Genomic DNA, 21,812 nt, shown 5'->3' with positions numbered 1-21,812 from the left:
ACAGGCGGCACAATTACGACATGGTAAAAATCCAGTATATTTGTCCAGTACACCGAGATCTCTCGATCGTTTCAATGAGTCAGCCCTTAATAAACACTGTCCGTGTTCATTTCTGTGTAAATGACATTGTCTATACACAATACCTGCCATGTAAGCCTATTGGTATCAAACCGATCACAATTAATGTGATCCGTGTTTTCAGTCAGATTGATAGTTTTAATCAATCGTCGAAAAAGCAGCATTGCTTTGCAACTGTAGTTCGTCTTGCGTACCTTTAGGTAAGATACCCACTCAGAACATGTCCGCTTCCTCCAGCCCCCTAAGGAAATCTGGAGGGGTCATAAATAACAGCGAGCAGTTGGCCAAAAACAACACTCACTGTCTCCTTCATGCTCAAAAGCGAACACTCTCACTCTTCATCGTTGATAGCGAGTCCAAACACTTTAAAAACGCATTTCGCTGGCAAATCACTATAGAAATGGTCCCGGAAAGTATTGTTTTATGGGCAAGTGGCCGACCGTCTCCCTCCAACTCTGAGTGGCACCGGTAGCTGTGCCGCTGACAAATTAACAGGAACTTTCATATAATGCAATTGCATTATATTGCAATTGCACACACTCAAAGCTTGTTACTAGAAGCCGAGGAAAATAAGTCCTGCGGACATTATGATTGTTCTACTAAGATTTTCTCATGTTAAACTGAACAATAACACATTCAAAGTATCGGAAAGGCATAATTAGAGGCCTCATCATAATGAGGCAGTTTAACAGTGTGAAGGATCTGGTGAGGTGCAGGCTTGCGGTGACTTTCTCTCATTTAACGACCTTGTGATTTGAATACTAACAAGAAAAATCAAATTACCAAGCATTCAGTGGACGTTTTAAGAAATAAATGAACAAAAAGCTTTGTCAGAAGAGGGATTCGAACCCACGCCTCCAGAGAGACTGCAACCTGAACGCAGCGCCTTAGACCGCTCGGCCATCCTGACTGACACCGACGACTTTGCCCAACACTGCAGTACACTGCTGAACCTCCGATATCTGACGCTGCAGTAAATCACCTGGTGTGTGTGTGAACTTATTCTTTTTCTGTTTATATGAAGGAGGGCGACCTGTTTTGTCGCATTCTATATGGGATTGTAGCAGCCACACCCAGTGACACCCAGTGAGAGTCCTAATACCGACACTACTAAAAATTAATTAAAAGGTTTGGAATAGGAATGACAACAGAATGACAAAGGCAGAATAACAATTCACAAAGCTTTATTACAATGATCCATGAGTCACATAAATCAGTTCAAATAACTAACAATACAATGTATTAAAGTTGTACTAAAAACAAGGAGGGGAAATTGAATAAAGCCAGCCAATAGCCACATTTTAAAAGCATGGGGTATTAGACCAACATATAGCAGCGATTACACTTCTCTTTAAGAGTGCTAGGTGATTGGAAACAGCTCTTCGCAGCAAGGGTACAACAACAAAAGCCAGATTGTTAATACACACTAGTTTTAACAGTATTAGGGAACGTTAGCTGCAACATTACAGGTTTAACTATATTAGAGCAATTCAACAACAATACAAGTTTAGTTAAGATAATTAGCAGCAACGTTCAGGTTTAGCAGCGCTGTAGCATAAGTAAACAGAAACAAAAGGTGTGGGGACATTTACCTGCTGCTGGAACACTTTTAATCTAACAAAACAAAATTGATGAGACCGGGATTTAACCACACGTCTCAGAGCTTTATTCAACAGACTAGCTCTCGAATTATCCAACACTTTACTTTTGGAATATACTCACACGGCTGTAACACCTCAGACACAGACACAGCGCGTCTCCAGAACACTCATCTACAGCAGCAGCACACCGAATCTCAGGTCCCACGCACCTGTCGGTACTTCCTCTCTCACCCCGCCTCAAAGAAAGAAACTTTCTCCCGACAGCCCTGCTAGCTCAGTCGGTAGAGCATGAGACTCTTAATCTCAGGGTCGTGGGTTCGAGCCCCACGTTGGGCGTCCTTTTTAAATACAAATTGTAGATGTTTCTTCGAGGCAACGGAGCAATGTCTGATTCTGTTCACATTGTATAAAGTATTGCAACACAATTACTTATTGGTCATTGTCATATAGCAATTGATATTGTAAAATGCGTGCATCCTTTAAAGCTATACCGATATTGAAATAAAGAATCTTGCTTTCGTGGGTTGGCTTCAATCTGATTCTTTTTTTACACTTGTCATTACATCATTAATGGAGCAAGTTAGTATGTGCGTAATAAACCCAATCGGGCCTTGATACAATAGACAACCCTAGTCTGTGCTGAAATGAAATAATGCGGTTTTCTACTAAAGCAAACGCAGCTTGTCAGAATGTCCGAGTGGTCTAAGGCGCCAGACTCAAGGACGCTGTCTTTCCAAAGAATTGTGTGTTCCGGTCTCCGAATGGAGGCGTGGGTTCAAATCCCACTTCTGACAGTTCTCTTTTACTTATTTTTTAAATGAATCAATTTGTTCATTTTACTAAAAAAGATTGTTTCAAGGAAATCAACAGCTCATACCAAACTCTTGTCAGCACTCAATACCATTTTCATTTCCATTTTAAATCGGACTAAAATAGCGTTCCTAACACAGATTGCATTTTTGTTGTAAACTGGCTACTTGTCGAAGTCACTGAAAAATATTTTGTGTAGAAACATGTGTTATTTAACTAAAGATTGTTTTAATATTTCAAATAACATATTACTTTGAAAAACATCTCCGACTGCCACTGGATCGTGGTCTCAGGCTGGGATGCGGACCATTGAGAACAGTATAAACGATCTATTAGTGGAAGTAGCTTACATGGGAAATGCCCTCGTTTAACATGCTAGGATGATCGACTTCGGTATTCTCCAACTGCTGTTTATATTTTCTAACACGTTATGAGGACGAATACAAAGGTTGACAGCTTCCTTGTAAGTGGGGGTAAGCACAAGTTATTTTCAGATGTAATGTCTATTTTAAACTCAATCTAGTCCTGCGTAGTGCAAAAGACATTGCTATATTTTTATATTAGTCAAGCCCTATTTAAAGTGTTCTTAAATTGTTTTGACATTAGCAATGATCAATTTAAATGTGGTTATTGATTTAAACAACTGAACAATTGTGGGCTTGATGGTTTCTTTTTTCTACGTTTCTACCGGAATGAGATACACACTCAAAATGTGTCCCCTTCCTTCAGCAACCCCCGACTGAAGATTGAAGTGGTCATTCCTTGCAGCGAGTAGGTTCCCGATAACAACACTCATTGTCAGCTCGGTGCTCAGAAGAAAACACTGCCACTCCTCCTGGTGGATACCGAGACCAATCCCTTCAAAACGTGTTTCATTCTAGAAATGATCCTTGCAAATATAGTCTTAACTTTTATTAGCAGACCGTCGCCCCCAACTGGCAAGCTCTACTTCATATGAAACAATGACTGGGCAACAACGAGGTGTTACATTAACAATACAAACTAACTCGAGACAGCCAAGCCGTTAAAGCATACCTTAAGTTTGTCGTGTGATACAAAAGCAAGTATTGGCATTTTTGCATCGTCTGCCTCGTCAAACAAGCTCGAGCCACAGCACACAGCGCTGCTGCATCGGGACACAGATTGTGGATTTCTAAGCGACTGAATAAACGAGCTGAGACTACTTTTTAAAGAAATTGAAAACATACCTCTAGTCGAAATACTTGCTATTTAGTTAATTAAATTATTTTTTTAAATTTGCAATCACAGACTACATTGCCAAAATAAAAATAAAAAACAACTGACAATCTGATTTGCTCGTATCAAGCTGCGATGAAGCCTATGAGAATCCCTAGCACCATTAAAGGGGAATTAGCTCAAATGGTAGAGCGCTCGCTTAGCATGCGAGAAGTAGCGGGATCGATGCCCGCATTCTCCAAATAATTTTAAAGTATCTGCGTATTTTGTCCCGGCGCATTATGGAGATAAATACAAAGTGTGACAATTCTTTGTAACAGAGACGCCCACCATGCATGTGTATTTAAATGCACAGTCTGCTAATTTGTAATAATCCCCGGACTGAAAAACCGCAGCGCGTGATATTTTGTAGGTCTTCTTATCTCCTTTGTCCGCTAACGCTAGGCACAACGTGCCCGAGTGCTGTAGCAGCAGCCATGAAGCAAGTTAGTTTTTCAGTAGAAATAAGGCTTTTGTGTATGGGTGTTTTGAAAAGATCAGTTAAATAGCTACGTATTTTGAAATAAGGATGTATTCATTATTATGAACGTTGGCAGAAAGGATATGGTATTATTATTTCCCACGTGTGCTTGATTTGTACAAATCTGATAGAGTTTCAACAAAGGCATTTGACTTGGGTTCATTATTTAGCCTATACTGCCATCTGCAGCATTACTGCGGGTGTCGTTTGCTTCTTTTGACAATAATACGGCTGTTTTCACGGAAAACCGTGAGAGCATGTAGCCGTGGCTGAGTGGTTAATGAACAAACAGAGCTGTCAGAAATGGAATTCGAACCCACGCTTCCAGGGTAACTGTGATCTGAATGCAGCGCCATAGCTCGCTCAACCATCCTGAATTAGACGCGTCTTATCACAACATTGCAGTACACTGCTGAACCTCCGATGTCTGACGCTGCAGTAAATCAACTCGTGTGTGTGTGTGTACTTATTCTTTTTCTGTTTATATGAAGGAGGGCGACCTGTTTTGTCGCATTCTATATGGGATTGTAGCAGCCACACCCAGTGACACCCAGTGAGAGTCCTAATACCGACACTACTAAAAATTAATTAAAAGGTTTGGAATAGGAATGACAACAGAATGACAAAGGCAGAATAACAATTCACAAAGCTTTATTACAATGATCCATGAGTCACATAAATCAGTTCAAATAACTAACAATACAATGTATTAAAGTTGTACTAAAAACAAGGAGGGGAAATTGAATAAAGCCAGCCAATAGCCACATTTTAAAAGCATGGGGTATTAAACCAACATATAGCAGCGATTACACTTCTCTTTAAGAGTGCTAGGTGATTGGAAACAGCTCTTCGCAGCAAGGGTACAACAACAAAAGCCAGATTGTTAATACACACAAGTTTTAACAGTATTAGGGAACGTTAGCTGCAACATTACAGGTTTAACTATATTAGAGCAATTCAACAACAATACAAGTTTATTTAAGATAATTAGCAGCAACGTTCAGGTTTAGCAGCGCTGTAGCATAAGTAAACAGAAACAAAAGGTGTGGGGACATTTACCTGCTGCTGGAACACTTTTAATCTAACAAAACAAAATTGATGAGACCGGGATTTAACCACACGTCTCAGAGCTTTATTCAACAGACTAGCTCTCGAATTATCCAACACTTTACTTTTGGAATATACTCACACGGCTGTAACACCGCAGACACAGACACAGCGCGTCTCCAGAACACTCATCTACAGCAGCAGCACACCGAATCTCAGGTCCCACGCACCTGTCGGTACTTCCTCTCTCACCCCGCCTCAAAGAAAGAAACTTTCTCCCGACAGCCCTATGGCAAGCCAAATTATCATTTAGAGATATCTCTAATTGCATTTTAAAATATCTTGAAATATTTAGAGATATCTGTAAAACATTTCAAGATATCTCAAATTGAATTCCAGATATCTTTAATTGTGCAGTTTTTAAGATATCTAAAATTAATTTAAAGATATCTGTAAATCAATTTGAGATATCTAAAAATGAAATAAAGATATCTCAAATTGATTTACAGATATCTTTAAATACTATGGAAACCATATGGATTGTGCTAGCATGGCACGCCAAACTGTCATTTAGAGATATCTTAAAATGAGGGTTTTAAAGATATCTCTAAATCATTTAAAGATATCTTGAAATAACTTCCTGTTCATTTAAAGATATCTTTAAATCGTTTGAAGATATCTTCAAATAACTTCCTGTTCATTTAAAGATATCTCTAAATCATTTGAAGATATCTTCAAATAACTTCCTGTTCATTTAGAGATATCTCTAAATCATTTAGAGATATCTCTAAATATCTTCCTGTTCATTTGAAGATATCTTCAAATGGACAGGAAGTCCATTGAAAACATAGAGCATTTTCACAGGAAGTCATTTCGAGATATCTTGAAATAACTTCCTGTTCATTTGAAGATATCTTCAAATGATTTAGAGATATCTCTAAATGAACAGGAAGTTATTTCGAGATATCTCTAAATGATTTAGAGATATCTCTAAATAAACGGGAAGTTATTTGAAGATATCTTCAAATGATTTACAGATATCTTTAAATGAACAGGAAGTTATTTGAAGATATCTTCAAATGATTTAGAGATATCTTTAAAACCCTCATTATAAGATATCTCTAAATGACAGTTTGGCGCACCATGCTAGCCAAATCCACATATTATTTAAAGATATCTCTAAATCATTTGAAGATATCTTCAAATAACGTCCCGTTCATTTAAAGATATCTCTAAATCATTTGAAGATATCTTCAAATGAACAGGAAGCCATTTCAAGATATCTCGAAATAACTTCCTGTGAAAATGCTCTATGTTTTGAATGGACTTCCGGTCTATTTAGAGATATCTCCAAATGAACAGGAAGTTATTTGAAGATATCTTCAAATGATTTAGAGATATCTCTAAATGAACAGGAAGTTATTTAGAGATATCTCTAAATGATTTACAGATATCTCGAAATAAACAGGAAGTGTGTACCTTACGTTTGTTTTTGTTAATAAACGTACGCCATTTGCATTTGGAGGCATCACTGTTATAATTCTAACAACGAAGTGAAGATTGTATTTTTTTTATTTAAACCTCATTACTTTTTTGTACTGGAAAAAAAGGTAAGTACATGAATAGTACCGCTATTTATGTTTATTTATGATTTATGACAGAAAAAATAATCGTGTAGTAAGTACAGTATAACTTAGACGCGTGGGGATGTGCTTATGTGTAAGGTACAAAAACGTTCAACGAGATAAATGATTTTAGAACAAAGAATTAGTTAAGGTTTTTGTGTAAAAGAAAAAGAAAAAAAAGCCTAATGAAAATGTAACGTGAGACCATCTGTATACTTGATTAGAAGTTAAGCGTGCAAACTTCATACAAAACAGGTACAATTTATCGTTGGGTTCAATATATTATTATGTGTGTACGTTGTGGCAGCTTGACATTGAGTCGCTATTTATGTGACTGCGAGCTAATGGAGAATATTAGAACATAATTGCGTTGCAGATATGACATGTTAATTCAGACTGGTCGCGCACCACTTGCAATATGTTCTTCGTTGCGATCTGGAAGCTTTTCCGACTGTTGTTGGGGGTGAGGGGTCATTAACAACATATAGGACAACATATAGGTTTCACATTTACACAATGCATAGTAATTATGCGACCTTTATGTAAATTGCACTCGTGTCCAGCTGTCGGAAAGCATCAAAAAAGTTTTTGATTTTCTTATGGAAACAAAAACAGGTTAAAACAGGTAGCGAGTTTCGCACAGTGGGAAGACGCTTTTGATATTCGGGCAACAGGTCATGCGCAACGCCGCAAGACATATTTTCTTTTCATGTCCCTCCCCGGCTCCGTGCTTCTTTTCCGATACTGTGACTGTTTTCAATCTATCAGCATTTCACTTATAGGCTACTAATCATTAACAGATATATAATTAAAATATATGTACTGTGAATGATACAGTAATGTGTGTGGTTATTCAGAGCACTACGTTCTTTTGTGGGTGTTTATTATGTAACGTTATATAACCCTTTGTAAATATTCACAGCATTATTTGATTACAGAGGTCTGCCTCATGACAGGTGAAAGAGAGCAGGTACACAGGGTTTTAACCCGCGCCCTGTCATCAGTTCGCCAAGCGGAATCTGAATTGAGGTCTCATACAACTGACGATATAGATGATTTTGATGCAGCCTCTTTTGTCAGTGAAACAAGGGCCTTGTTTAGAAGTAGATCTGTGGACTCATCACAAAGGACAGGTAACATAAAACATAAAGAAAATATGTTATATTACCAACCTGCTTTACGCCAGCCAGTTATTTTTCTAAATGTAGGCCATAATAGCCTTTTTTATTATTAATCTTAATGTTAATGATCATTTAAGTACGTTTTCATTTTCTTTTTTACAGTGTCATACATCATTTAATATTTGACAGAAAAAAGGGATAGAATATCTAAAGACACTGCTTTTATTCCTTTTCTGCTGCTACCTTGTTACTATAAAGCAACACAGATGTCCTCATATTTAGAATGGTGCTAAGTAATTTATGTTAGTTATTTAAAAGTATTTTTAATGTTAATAAGGTAATTTTCTTTTATTTCGTATCAACTTTGATTTTGTGTGAACCTTTTTTCTGCTCTCCATTACTTCTAGAATAATATTCAATGTTGACTATCTGAAGTTAGAATTCTTATCCCTGATTTTTATGCCTTCTGTACTTTTAGCTGTTTCTTTCATTCTTTCTTTCTTTCTTTCTTTCTTTCTTTCTTTCTTGGAAATTGGAAACTAATGTAGGAAAGACAGGCAGAAAAAAAGGACGGCAAAGGGGACATTTATGGAAGACTCATTTTTTCTTACTGCAAAAGAACAATGAAGAATTTGTACCACCACCGTCTGAACTATCAAGACTGACAAGAAATGGATTAGGTAGGTTACGTATTCTCCTAATGATAACCCTTCCAGTGTTTAATGTGCATTTTATTTTTTACTATTTAAAAAAAAAAAAAAAGAAAAAGCGTAAAGATTAAAACCATGCATTTTATTTGCAAATGTTATGTTACACAATAAAATTTATATATTTTAATCAAACCACTGATTGTTTCTCCATTGTTTATGTTGCTGTAGGAGTTCCTAAATGTGAACAACCTGCTACCAATGAAAGATATGGTTCAAAATCTACTGTTCAGCGAAGCTGGAGTTTAAGACAGTTAGAGAATTTTGTGCAAGATAGTTTTCCTGACGTTCCTTTGCATCTAACTGGCTTTACCTTTGCAAAGGCAGAGAAGGGTCGGCGTCTTAGTAAGCTAAACATAACGTCTGCAGCTGACCTACAAACCAAGATAGGAAAAGGAAAGATTTTTATAGTTCCTAATCGTGATATACCATTGCCAATTGAGGTAGGTCAGTTTATTCTTTATGACAGATGGATCTTTACTACAGATGGATCGAGTTTTTTTTTAGATTAAATCAAAATACAATAATAGAAGCTTAAATAGTGTGCATATATATATAGACAAAGAGACAGACATACATATGCCTACATACATACATATCCGAAATCTCTGCTTAATTTAAATGTACAGCTATAGCCAAAAGTTTCTGCATCACCTAGAATTTCAGGATTGATTGAGATTATATTTATCAATTTAACTACTTTACAAAAACTGAGGATGTTTTCTTAAGAAGCTATAAAGATTTATACTGCAGTGCAATTCATCATACAGAGATTCGCCTAGTTTAAATTCACTACATATGTGATTCCTACCAATTTTGCAAATGTAAATAAAACTAAATGCCAGTGTATTTGATCAGTCTATTACAGTGGTCTGTTAGTAAATAGTTATACTTTGATAGAACTAGTTTTAATTGCAATATATTTTCTTAATTCTAATATATGTCACTTCTCGGCTGGTTGCCATAAACACAAAGTTTAAATCAGGGCATTAAAACACATGCTTTTTAAAATAATGTATTATTGCATTATTTAAGAAACACACTTGCAAATTGTATTTAACTTTGTTCTTTATCTCATGATGTGTGTTCAGTTATGTGTTTGTTTTATGTCTCAATAAATGTGAATTGTAACCTGCTGTAAATCCCCATCAAACCTCTCAAGTAAGAGTTCTTATTGCTCACTGTAGCAGGATAGCATCAATAAGGAGACTCGGAGCCCAGGAAGCTGCAGTTTAAAGCACCGGTGCACACATTTATTAACACAAAGAAGTGTCAGTAAGAAAATAAACAAGCACAAGTGCCAAAATAAAAGGTTAAACAAAGCTATTCTGAAGTCAGACGGCATTCCCATCCCTGACCAAGTGCCACACAATACCACCTCAAACACACCTAAACACCTTTCCCCAAACAAAGGATCTCACTTCCTTATATAACATGTGGCTGGAGCCTAATTAACCATTAATCATTCAATTAAGGCTCCAGCCACATTCTCACATGTATTATGGATTTTAACCCCTTCCCTGCCAACCCTATATTTGCACCACAGACACACACAACATTTATCCTAAGGTTTAAAACAAATCTATGTCAATCAATACAAACATACAAGAGTACAAATAGGAAATTGCATGAGTTTTCCTCATTAGCTATGGATTTTTGTTTGTATTATTCAGAGAACAGAAGGAAGGATGTTAAATGAAAGCCGTCAAGTAACAGCAGGAAGCAATGCATCAGTGACCCAATTGCAAGTTCAGGAGCAGGTAGATATGACCTCTACAGAAGAACAAATGACTGGATAGCTTCATAAATAATTATCTTATTTATATTTTTTACTATGAAACCACAGGCCATTGTATCATACAACTGCTCAATAAAGAATGTGCTACTATTGTATGCCCAATGCTAAGGTGTAGGAACCAGTTCATCTTGTGGGTGCAGTATGACATTAATGATCAGTACAGTCTTATGTTAACTTTACATTCATTGAGCAGAATTGGCTTTTAGCTCTGCCAAAAGGTTGTCATGTACTTAAATTGGTGAATATTTAGTAGTGTTCATTGCTATTTTTTCCAGGTGCATATACAAGAATTGTCAAATGGAAATATTGGTACAAGGACTTCAGAAAATCCCATTGTAGAAGACTACCACCAAAGAGAAAATGAGGTACAGTCATAGTTTTTGTTCCTTCACTTAGGAGTCCATACACATTAAAGGAGTCTTGTTACACAATGTGTTTCTAATTTGTGTTCATTTACTGGAAAAAGTAATGATTCCGTTTTTTAGGTTATGCAACAACATGCTACCAATGCAATGGCTGATCTTCTAGAAAATGAAACATCAGAAAACATCCCACAAAGGGCAGCTGAAGTAGGATAACTATATTGCTTATATTGCTTAATTGGTCTATTGTGCTTATTTATGTAATATATTAGTGTTTGTAAAGCCCTTGTCTGGTCAGTTTGGTGGGCTTTAAATGCAGTTATTGTTTTAAACCAGATCAGCAGTGATGTATTGCCCCAAAACATGATCTGATTTTTATATGTTCACCAGGTCTTTGCAAAACCAGTTACTTTGGTGCTGGATGTTCCATCTGAAATGAGCTGCCAAAAAACATTTCTCTTAGGGGCAAACAGATACCTGTAGACATTTTCATTTTAAGGAGAGGTAGTTCAAATACTATTTTTACACAAAGAATGCATTTCTGTTTATATAGACTGAGATTCTGGACATTGAGCAACTATTTCAGGCTGATAGCTTCGAAAATGAACTGATTGCAGCTGGCCAATCACAGGTATCAGGTTATTCACTTACTATTGATGAATAGATTCACTATGCGATGACTATGGAACCAGTGCAAACAATAAAGTGAAGTCATTTTTAATAACACCTTAGAACTTCTTGGAATGAACATTGTACTCTGCAGTCATCATGATGTCATCCTCCAGAATTCTTAGAAAATTGCAATACTGTAGACAAGCTGTTTTTTATGTAGCTGCAAAATCCTGTAATTGATTATATATATATATATATATATATATATATATATATATATATATATAATTTGGCATACTTCAAGCACTCAGTCTTTTATTCTAATTATACTCTTTTATATATATTTTTATAACTAGTTTCAATTATCAGAATGGACTACTCATCCATCAACGCCTCCACCACTACCTTTCTCATATGTAAATGCTGACACACCAACAGTAAGTGTACTGCTGGAACAAAGATACAAAGACCCTTTCCTGGCTGGACTCCTCCCTGGGAGAACAGGAAGAAGCACTCCAATGACTTGTAACCTGACCTCTGATTGATCAACCTAAGTTGAAACTACAGATACAAGAGAGCTGCTGTGGATGTACTGTTTTTTAGGTAAGGAAAATAATTGCTATCATACGCTTCATTCAGTATTTTACTAAAATATTCTTTTCCAAGCATGAAAATCTTTAAAGACTGAAAAGCATATATCTTTTTTTTATTAAGCCTCTTTTTAAAAAAAATTGCAGACAGCTAATGTGTTGTAGCTAGATGTGGTGGTCTTTGTTTAACAGGAATCATTTTATCTACATTTTGGAATGCTTAATGCAAATATTATTATTATTATTATTATTATTATTATTATTATTATTATTATTATTATTATTATTACAGTAGTAGTATTTTTACTTGAAGTTCAAAGGATGTATTCTTAGAACTACACATCTAACTACATTAGTTTGTCTGCAATTTCAAAAAGAAAGCTTAATAAAAAATGCATTTCAAAGTCTTTCAAGATTATTCTGTTTGGAAAATAATATTTCAGTAAAATACTGAATGAAGAGTGTGATAGCAATAATTTTACTTACCTAAAAACAGATCCACAACAACTCTCTTGCATCTGTAGTTTGAAAATGGAGGACAGACTAATAGCACATTAACAGCAACTCCTCTGCATCTGTAGTTTCAGCAGAGCAATAGGACTTCAACCTAAGGTGGCCAATCACAGGTCATGTTACCAATGTCATTGGAGAGCATCTTCCTGTCCTGCCAGTAAAGGTTTGTGGTGCCAACATGTTTTTAATTAGAAAGTGCTGTTTTAATGTTTTGAAAATCTACAGAAAAGTTACAAACCTTTCTGCTATTGCTTGGAAGGCAAGAAACAAAATGTTTGTTACGGCCTGAGTGTTTTTAGTTTTTGAAAAATGTATTTTATAATTCGGTGTTCATAAGTTATTGATTAATGTTTTCATGCAAAATATTATATTTAGCTTAGTCTTTGTTTAAACTATGTAATAATTTTCAGCGCACTCATAAGATAATTCATTTTGAAATAGCTTTGCTCAAGTATATTACATTTGAAGTTTTTTATGTTGTTACTGTTATGGTATAAGCTTTTGTTGTTTCCCAGGTTAATAATTGTGTTGCCAGAACTTTAAACCTCTCCATTATTGCTGGATTGTCTTCCATGCTAATACATACAGTATATTGAATTCAAAGAAATTGATTGGATGAAAAGAATGGTTAAGGTATTTTAATGAGAGGTTTTAATTTCAGTATTTTCTGCAATGTTACATATTAGATATTTTCTCTAATATTTCTCTCCCATAAGGTTCAGCTCCACCAGTCTCTTTTGGGAGAAAAGGAGCAGGAGCTTGAAAGAGGTATGTATTTATTTTATTTTTTTTAACTCAGTTAGAACTCATTATTCGGCAACTCTAAAATTGCAGTTTAGGAACACTGCCAAACTGACCTTTTTTGACTAAAAATTATGTTATATTACCGTATTAAACTTTAGTTTATGAAACTGCACGTAATTAAAAAAAAAAAGAAAGAACAAAACCCTCGGTGAGGTAGAGACTGCACTGGGTGATAATCCATACATCGTAAGAGGCTCTTGGGTGTGTATTTCATGTTCACTATAGTGATCTCTTCAAGAAACACGGTGTCTCTCACAATTGAGATGCCATGATAGTGGATATTTTAATAACATTCAGCATATTTCTGCAAAATATGAAAGTTGAGGAATGAAAGGTACAACTTACTGTAATGTAACATTTGTGTTTCTACCTTACACAGCTTTCTCTGATCTAGATGTGTTATTGGAAGAAGAAGTTACAGTTGAAGTTAAAAGACACACTGTTCTAGAAGATGTACAAAGAATTTACAGTAATCAAAGTATCATCAATAAACGTTTACATGTTAACTTTATTGGGGAAGAGGGAGATGACTTTGGTGGGTTAACAAAAGATCTTTTTTCTTCTTTTTGGAACAGTGCTTTCATTCAGTGGTTTAAAGGTGAGGATGCTCTTGTCCCATGTATACCAGTAAATCAATATGCCAAAGCGCAGGACATTTTTTCTGTTGTTGGTAACGTTTTGTCACATATGTGTCAGCTTAATCATTGCGTGCCACCCAGATTTTGTAGATCAACACTGCTATCTGTTGTGTTTAATACCTCTATGATTGATAGTAGAACACTGTTGGATGACTTTATGCTCCATGTAACAGTACCTGAACGAACCTTGCTGCAAAAGGCTTTGAATAGTTTTGAAAAACTAAGCATTTCTGAAAAATCTGACTTGCTGACCTTTTATTCTGTGAATGGCATGCACACAGTTCCTTCAGCTAAAGATTTTAGAGAGCAACTGGTTCTTGTAGCACAAAATGAACTGGTAATAAAACCAATGTTCTTGAATTGCTTTATAAGGCAGGCTATTCCAGAGTCTCATATGAGAGCATTTTGGTCACAGTTAGATACAGACTTAATTTCGTACCTGTACTGGCAGGAGATGCCTACTGCAGACCGTGTGTTGCAGTGTATAACAACTTCTGAAAAAGACCTGAAACCTGAAGAAGAAGTTGCTTATTACTATTTACGTGACTTCATCAAGTCAGTGGATCAGGATGAAATGTCCAAATTTCTGCATTTTGTTACAGGATCCCCATTACTGCCAAATGATGGCATTACAATAGTATTTAATAGACTTTGTGGTAGCCTGAGGAGACCTATTGCACACACTTGTAGCAATACACTAGAAATACCAGTAAGCTATGCTTCAGTACAGGACTTCAAACGAGAAATGAAATCCATTCTAAATTCAGAGAATGCATTTATAATGACAATGCTTTAAGGTAGTGGTTAGAATCACAGCAGCTATATCTGAAGTCAAGTGATGTGAAGAATCATTTGACAAGGGATTTTTTTATATATAAAAAAATATATATTTTACTTGTAAATGCCCAACTACTTAAGCCTGCTTCTTTCATAATGATTTGTAAAGCCTTGATAGCATGACTTCCCAGGAACACCACAGCGTAAAGCCTGTAAAAAATGGAGGGTCAGCAATCAGTTGAGATAAAATTTATAGTTTTCTGTTCCAATTCCCTTTTAATCCATTCCAATTACTTTTATGACATAGGCTTTTTATTGAGCATATATATATATATATATATATATATATATATATATATATATATATATATATATATATATATATATTTATATATATATATATATAGACACACACACACACACACAGTAATCTGTCGTTTATCCGCTATGATCAAGCTCTTCAGTAACTTTAGTTTGTTATTGAACAGAGAGGATTAGTTCAGAGATTGTAGATCCTACCAAAGTTTTTCTACACTTTCGTGGTATGTGCTCCGTGCGCTACCATTGCTGGTAGTGTCACGTGAGCTGTTCAGTGTGTTGATGTGCAAATAAAACCTGTTCGCCTGCGGGGCATATCAACTCCGTCTCGATCTCCTGCCTGTCACTCAGCAGCAGATGCACGCATCCACATGACAGACGTCTACCCTGTCACAAGCATTAATACCCTGTATCTATCTTCTCAAGTGATTTAGGGGAGCTCCCTAATAAAAGCCCAATCTCAAAACAATAATTATGTGAATATAGTAATTGTTACAACTGTGTATAATGATATTTAAAACAGGATTCATTTAACCGACTTTTTACATAACCACCCTTACTCTGGTTTCACCGCAGTCGTGTGTGTGTGTGTGTATATATATGTATGTATGTATGTATATATATGTGTGTATGTATGTATGTGTATATATATATAATGTATGTATGTGTGTATCTGGCAGCTGGCTCTTTGAGCTAATATATATATATATATATATATATATATATATATATATATATATATATATATATATATATATATATATATATACACACAAAACAGTTGTCAAACACGTGTAACTTGTCATGCGATTACACAATTACAATACACAATGTTCAATAAAGAAAAAATCTACTACTAAACGGGACTTGTGATGTTCCTCTCATCTGAGTCTAAGAAATAATCACGTTAAGTTTAAGGTGTAAAACTTAACTCACCAAGTCCTGTGATGGTGGAAAATATGATAAATCTGCCTTCCAAATGTTTGATTGCATTGTCTTATCACCTACTTTAAAGTTACAGGGCTGTTCAGCCATTTCATTGAAATAACACTGTTTTTATTCTGTTGCATTTTACTGTCTGAGCTTACGATGTGCCAATTAAAACCATACATTTTCAATGGAATGGAACCTTGCCGCTCATGGTTTATCATACTGATGGTGTCAAGTTGTTTGAGCAAATGCCCTTTGTTGTGTAAGGCATTTTCTTTCTACATCTCAAGTGTGTTTTCTTACAAAAAAGTTTATTTTGAAAATATGACGTCAAATTGTTTGTATAAAATGACCTCTTTGGGGATTAAACATTGTATGTAACCTTTATTTCCTCAAGTGAAGAAAGAAAATGTGTGAGTTTTATTTTTTTCCTGACTGGATAAGAAGTTAATTGCCAAATTCACATACTTGCTGTTTAACTTTTGTACCAAAATGATGTTGTAAACATTTCATATTTATGAAAATAATGCTGTCTTAACTTTCAAACAGACATTAAGGGTGTTCATGTTAAAAAAGACACACAAATAAATAAACATGTTTTTGAATGATAACATTGTTATAGTCTTCAGTCATATCTTTAATGGTAAAATATTACAATCAGAACAGAAGCATTTAAATACAGTTTGATGTTATAAATACAATGTGTCCTGCTTTCATATTGGACTGGACAAATTATATGAAAGTTTTTACCACAGGTAACTATGACCACCAATCATCTCTTTGTGTACAATAAATAAATAAATGCAGGATCAGTTCCTCAAAAGTATTACTTTTTTTTCTAGAACAATAGTGATTAAGTGGAATTAAGATATGTAGGTAAAAGTAGAATGTTGCTTGGTAGTTATAAAGACTTTAAGCCGTAATTTCCCACAGCTAGTGTACCCTCCAGCTTACAAAACCACACAGGTCTATGTCCACTTGCAGTTTCTAGACACCCTTATGCTAGGTGTAATTCATGACCAAATCATAAAACAACTTCATTTGCTCCGACCGCACCTAGACAATCATGGAAAACAAGCTTCCTGAATTGGTTAAAAAGTACAACATTTTGCTGTGCTGTGTCTTGAAAACTTAAGTTCCAGAATGATCATATTAAAACAAATAGGATGGTTTTATTATTTGTTTCAATTAATAATTTAATTTAATAATTTGGAGATGCATTGGAGGTATCGTTAGAAAACATAAACTCTAGTGTTTTGTGAATGCAACGTGCATATTTATCTCTAAAGTCTCCTTCAAGTTGGATTTCCTCTTTAAGGGTATTAAGCTGCTGAGTAGTTAAATTAAGTGGATTGGAATGCTCTTCAGTTTCTGTCATACTAAAAATATCTGTTGTTTGGACTCCAGCTCTTTGTAAATGTAATATTAAATGTTCTTCAAATTGTTTACCATCCAAAATGTTTGCCCCTGATTCAGCAGAGCTTGCAAGTGTTGCAGCCAATCCATCTGACCAAATTTGTTCAGGTGTTCTGTTCCTTTCTGTTCGGATTTTATGTTTATTCCATCCTTGTCTGAATAATTGTAATCTTTTATTAATTTCTGGAAGGTACACCAACTGCAAGCATGCTTTGTGAACATCATTATCTGCCTCTAATATACTAAGATCTTCTAAATCATAGAATTCCTTGTACAAGGGCTCTACAACTTGTAGGAACACATCTTTCCAAAGTCTTTCTATTCTCTGGTTATGAACAGATACTCCAGTTATGTGGCTGCCACGCTGGAGCCCTCTCAAGATGTTCATAAGCAAGGCTACCTGTATGTTTTCTCCACCATGGTCTGACCTCATGCGAGACGGTAACCCATATTCTGCCACTGCTTTGGAGAAAGCCTGTAGAACTGTGCTTGAGCTATTGTCTGTGGCACAATGCAAATATGGAACAAGGCGAGAAAAACCATCTATGGCACCATGGATAACAAATCCCCACCTACAATCAAAAGTAAACATTTTAAAAAAGTTATTTTTACAGTAATGAGATATGCGTATTGTGAACAATACATATTTTTTTCACCAATAGCAGTCAGAGCATTTTAACACCAATAAAGGTTAAATATTCAGATTATATTGTGCCTCTATATGGGGTGAAATGCAGAGTTCTCAAGTTTATTTTAATTAGGCAGTATTCACCTATCTACCAGGACTGGCACATATAGGTTCTGTTTCATTTTCAAGAATATCCAGGAAAATGGATATCTGGCACCTACTACAATGCTGACAGAACAACAATATCGTTTGTGTTAATTTTTAAAGGGTTATAACTAAAAATAGTCACATTGTTTACATATAAAAACTGTGCAGTAGCCACATTTTGTTACACCTGATTTCAGTTACTTATTTGCCCTTTGGAATGACAATCTATGGATTTCATGAAGGATTTCATGAAGAATCTGCCCTCCAGTTGGTACAAGTGAAAATTACGATCCTCACTTTGTCACAATTTAATTATATGACCTCTTCTCAAAACAATGACCCAGTTAATTATGAAGATTCTGACCTTTCAGTACGATCACCTGAAGAATGAGGGTAAGATTCATCATGAGAGCCTAATCTATTACAAACAAATACAAATCTATTACTTTCCTTCCAGGAACAAATATGGCAGTTTAATTTGAGAAAATTGGATAGTTTTGCTTCAGACTAAATGCATACAAGCCATTGTGCCAAATTGGGACAAACATGTACTCAAAATGAATGCATGTATATTAAATACATAAAGAATAAAATGTAATAAAGTGATATAATTTTTTTTTCGTGGTCAATAGACATGAGCAGCCAAACAAATATCTTTAACATATGTGATTTCAGATCAGATAATTGGGTAAAATAAAATATTAACCTCGTTACCATGGACAGACAACTCGAGTATACTGATTTCTCCCAGAACTCGAGTTGATGTCAAGTTGATATCGGGCTTATGTCTTTGATTGCGTCACCTACGAACCCTGACCCCTACCCCTGTGCACGCTAATTATATATTTAACACACACACAAAGTAGACTCACCTTATCAGCTTCATATGACCGTCCATATGCCACATGCTGTTTGGTGATGGGACGTGGTAAGATCTTCTGTTAATGACTTGGGCCCTTCGTCCAGCACTGCTTACTGGATCGATGCTGTTTAGAGACTTGCGTATTCTCTGTCGCTGAACAAATATCCCCTTAGCTCTAAGATATCCATTCATCATCTATAGAGGAAAGCAAACATCAATTTGTTTTATTATGCTTACTTTTATGACACAGTTGTTATGACTCAAAAATGTTACTATTATATTATTGGAATAAACTGCTGTAATACATCCAGGACATTATAATATTAGCATTGTTTGTATGCGCAGGTATCCATAAACAGGTATCCGTTCCAAATTATAATTATATTTTGAACAAATCAGATACAAACCCACATTTTCAAATCTTTTTTTTTTTTTTTAACGTAAACGTTCGTAGTGAAAGCGGGCACAGACCCTCAACCATTAAAGAATAAACACCAATTTCAAAGCTGTAAATACAATAACTAACCTCGGCCCCTGCATTTGGATACTGGGAATGAAGTGACTTTACTTCAGTATCGAGTTCGCTGTCTGTGATGTTGCTGTATTTGTCTCTTGGTGACAGACCCTCCGCTTAAGCGCTTATAAATGTATGACACCGAGCATCCTAAATGTTCAGCAATCCTCTTTCCTGTGTATCCTCGAGAAACGAAAATCTGGAGCTGGTGTCTCGAAACAGAAATCCTTGGCAAACCAAACTGACCTGTATTAAAAATAAATAAATAAATAAAAAATTAAATGCGACAATAACCAATCCACGTGTGTATTAAAATGACTGTAGTTCCCAAAGAGAATAGAGACATTAACTTACCTTCTCTCCTCCGCTGAACCACGAAATCACCACCGGTATTTATGCTTGACTGGGTGTCAGAAATTCCTTCGTTTTCGAACACCGGCATTAATTCATGAAAACAGTTTGATATTTCCACTCTAACGTTTTCTGGAATTTCCATACTGATTCTATCAAAGTTTGTTTTTGCATTTTGAAACAGTCTATAACTGTTATCAATTTCAATAGAACCGTCTTGAAAATGTCTTTCAAGTGTGCTGAGTGTATTTTTAATTGCTCCAAGAGTTGTTAGTACAGCTTCAGGATGAGCCATAGAGCCTTTGCCCCCACTGTACTCCTTAACTGAGTGAATAAAATATTTCTCCTGGTTTACTTTTAAACAGGAAGTTATTTCGAGATATCTTGAAATGGTTTAGAGATATCTCTAAATGACAGTTTGGCGCACCATGCTAGCCAAATCCACATATTATTTAAAGATATCTTCAAATAACGTCCTGTTCATTTAAAGATATCTCTAAATCATTTGAAGATATCTTTAAATAACGTCCTGTTCATTTAAAGATATCTGCAAATCATTTGAAGATATCTTCAAATAGCTTCCTGTTCATTTCGAGATATCTCTAAATCATTTTGAGATATCTCTAAATAACTTCCTGTTCATTTGAAGATATCTTTAAATGGACAGGAAGTCCATTGAAAACATACAGCATTTTCACAGGAAGTCATTTTGAGATATCTTGAAATAGCTTCCTGTTCATTTGAAGATATCTTCAAATGATTTAGAGATATCTCTAAATGAACAGGAAGTTATTTCGAGATATCTCGAAATGATTTAGAGATATCTCGAAATGAACAGGAAGCTATTTGAAGATATCTTCAAATGATTTGCAGATATCTTTAAATGAACAGGAAGTTATTTGAAGATATCTTTAAATGATTTAGAGATATCTTTAAAACCCTCATTTTAAGATATCTCTAAATGACAGTTTGGCGCACCATGCTAGCCAAATCCACATATTATTTAAAGATATCTGTAAATCATTTGAAGATATCTTCAAATAACTTCCTGTTCATTTAAAGATATCTCTAAATCATTTGAAGATATCTTCAAATAACATCCTGTTCATTTAGAGATATCTCTAAAACATTTAGAGATATCTCTAAATAACTTCCTGTTCATTTGAAGATATCTTTAAATGGACAGGAAGTCCATTGAAAACATAGAGCATTTTCACAGGAAGTCATTTTGAGATATCTTGAAATGGCTTCCTGTTCATTTGAAGATATCTTCAAATGATTTAGAGATATCTCTAAACGAACAGGAAGTTATTTAAAGATATCTCTAAATGATTTAGAGATATCTCGAAATGAACAGGAAGCTATTTGAAGATATCTTCAAATGATTTGCAGATATCTTTAAATGAATAGGACGTTATTTAGAGATATCTCTAAATGATTTAAAGATATCTGAAAAGTATTTAAAGATATCTCAAAAACATTTAGAGATATCTTAAAATGATTTAAAGATATCTAAAAATGCATTTTAGATATCTCATTTAAAGCTCCATTTAAAGATATCTTCAAATGATTTAAAGATATCTAAAAATGCATTTTAGATATCTTAAAATGATTTAGAGATATCTCTAAATATTTGAAGATATCTTCAAATATTTAGAGATATCTGGAAATGATTTAGAGATATCTTCAAATATTTAGAGATATCTATAAATGAATTAGAGATATCTCTAAATGATAATTTGGCTTGCCATACAGCCCGGCTAGCTCAGTCGGTAGAGCATGAGACTCTTAATCTCAGGGTCGTGGGTTCGAGCCCCATGTTGGGCGTCCTTATTAAATACAAATT

The 21,812-nt window shown here is 35.0% G+C and overlaps 2 protein-coding genes and 6 non-coding genes across 9 annotated transcripts; 4 read left to right on the top strand and 4 right to left on the bottom strand.

The window, feature by feature from the left end:
- Positions 1-286: 286 nt before the first annotated feature.
- LOC131703425 (small nucleolar RNA U3) lies at positions 287-501 on the bottom strand. The gene has a single exon (XR_009309883.1). It is a non-coding gene; the product is annotated as a small nucleolar RNA U3 (small nucleolar RNA).
- A 405-nt stretch (positions 502-906) lies between these two features.
- Positions 907-988, bottom strand: trnal-cag (transfer RNA leucine (anticodon CAG)). The gene has a single exon. It is a non-coding gene; the product is annotated as a tRNA-Leu (tRNA).
- Positions 989-1,942: 954 nt separating this feature from the next.
- Positions 1,943-2,015, top strand: trnak-cuu (transfer RNA lysine (anticodon CUU)). The gene has a single exon. It is a non-coding gene; the product is annotated as a tRNA-Lys (tRNA).
- Positions 2,016-2,362: 347 nt separating this feature from the next.
- On the top strand, positions 2,363-2,473 carry trnal-caa (transfer RNA leucine (anticodon CAA)). Its single transcript has 2 exons — positions 2,363-2,400; positions 2,428-2,473. It is a non-coding gene; the product is annotated as a tRNA-Leu (tRNA).
- A 716-nt stretch (positions 2,474-3,189) lies between these two features.
- LOC131703549 (small nucleolar RNA U3) lies at positions 3,190-3,395 on the bottom strand. Its single transcript, XR_009309990.1, has one exon. It is a non-coding gene; the product is annotated as a small nucleolar RNA U3 (small nucleolar RNA).
- A 3,576-nt stretch (positions 3,396-6,971) lies between these two features.
- Positions 6,972-14,836, top strand: LOC131702958 (uncharacterized). Of its 2 annotated transcripts, XM_059005763.1 has the most exons (9): positions 6,972-8,011; positions 8,548-8,679; positions 10,380-10,466; positions 10,780-10,869; positions 10,990-11,073; positions 11,420-11,497; positions 11,835-11,915; positions 13,298-13,349; positions 13,765-14,836. In XM_059005763.1, the coding sequence occupies exons 3-9, from the start codon at positions 10,395-10,397 to the stop codon at positions 14,817-14,819; spliced, it is 1,512 nt and encodes a 503-aa protein (XP_058861746.1). In that variant the 5' UTR covers positions 6,972-8,011; positions 8,548-8,679; positions 10,380-10,394; the 3' UTR covers positions 14,820-14,836. The 2 variants fall into 2 exon arrangements, with proteins under 2 accessions (XP_058861746.1, XP_058861747.1); XM_059005764.1 differs by lacking the exons at positions 11,835-11,915; positions 13,298-13,349; positions 13,765-14,836 and adding an exon at positions 8,878-9,149 and having other exon boundaries at positions 11,420-11,693.
- A 1,841-nt stretch (positions 14,837-16,677) lies between these two features.
- LOC131702974 (uncharacterized) lies at positions 16,678-20,251 on the bottom strand. The gene is made up of 3 exons (XM_059005841.1): positions 19,628-20,251; positions 19,112-19,296; positions 16,678-18,036 (listed from the first exon to the last, which is right to left on the bottom strand). Exons 2-3 carry the CDS (start codon positions 19,294-19,296, stop codon positions 17,250-17,252), a joined length of 972 nt encoding a protein of 323 aa, XP_058861824.1. The 5' UTR covers positions 19,628-20,251; the 3' UTR covers positions 16,678-17,249.
- Positions 20,252-21,720: 1,469 nt separating this feature from the next.
- Positions 21,721-21,793, top strand: trnak-cuu (transfer RNA lysine (anticodon CUU)). The gene has a single exon. It is a non-coding gene; the product is annotated as a tRNA-Lys (tRNA).
- Positions 21,794-21,812: the final 19 nt, after the last annotated feature.

The sequence above is a fragment of the Acipenser ruthenus genome, chromosome 32 (genome assembly GCF_902713425.1).
Source record: "Acipenser ruthenus chromosome 32, fAciRut3.2 maternal haplotype, whole genome shotgun sequence".
In the NCBI taxonomy this organism is placed as follows: Eukaryota; Metazoa; Chordata; class Actinopteri; order Acipenseriformes; family Acipenseridae; genus Acipenser; species Acipenser ruthenus.
The sequence above is the reverse complement of the archived record's forward strand: the minus strand, read 5'-3'. Positions and strand labels throughout refer to the sequence as shown.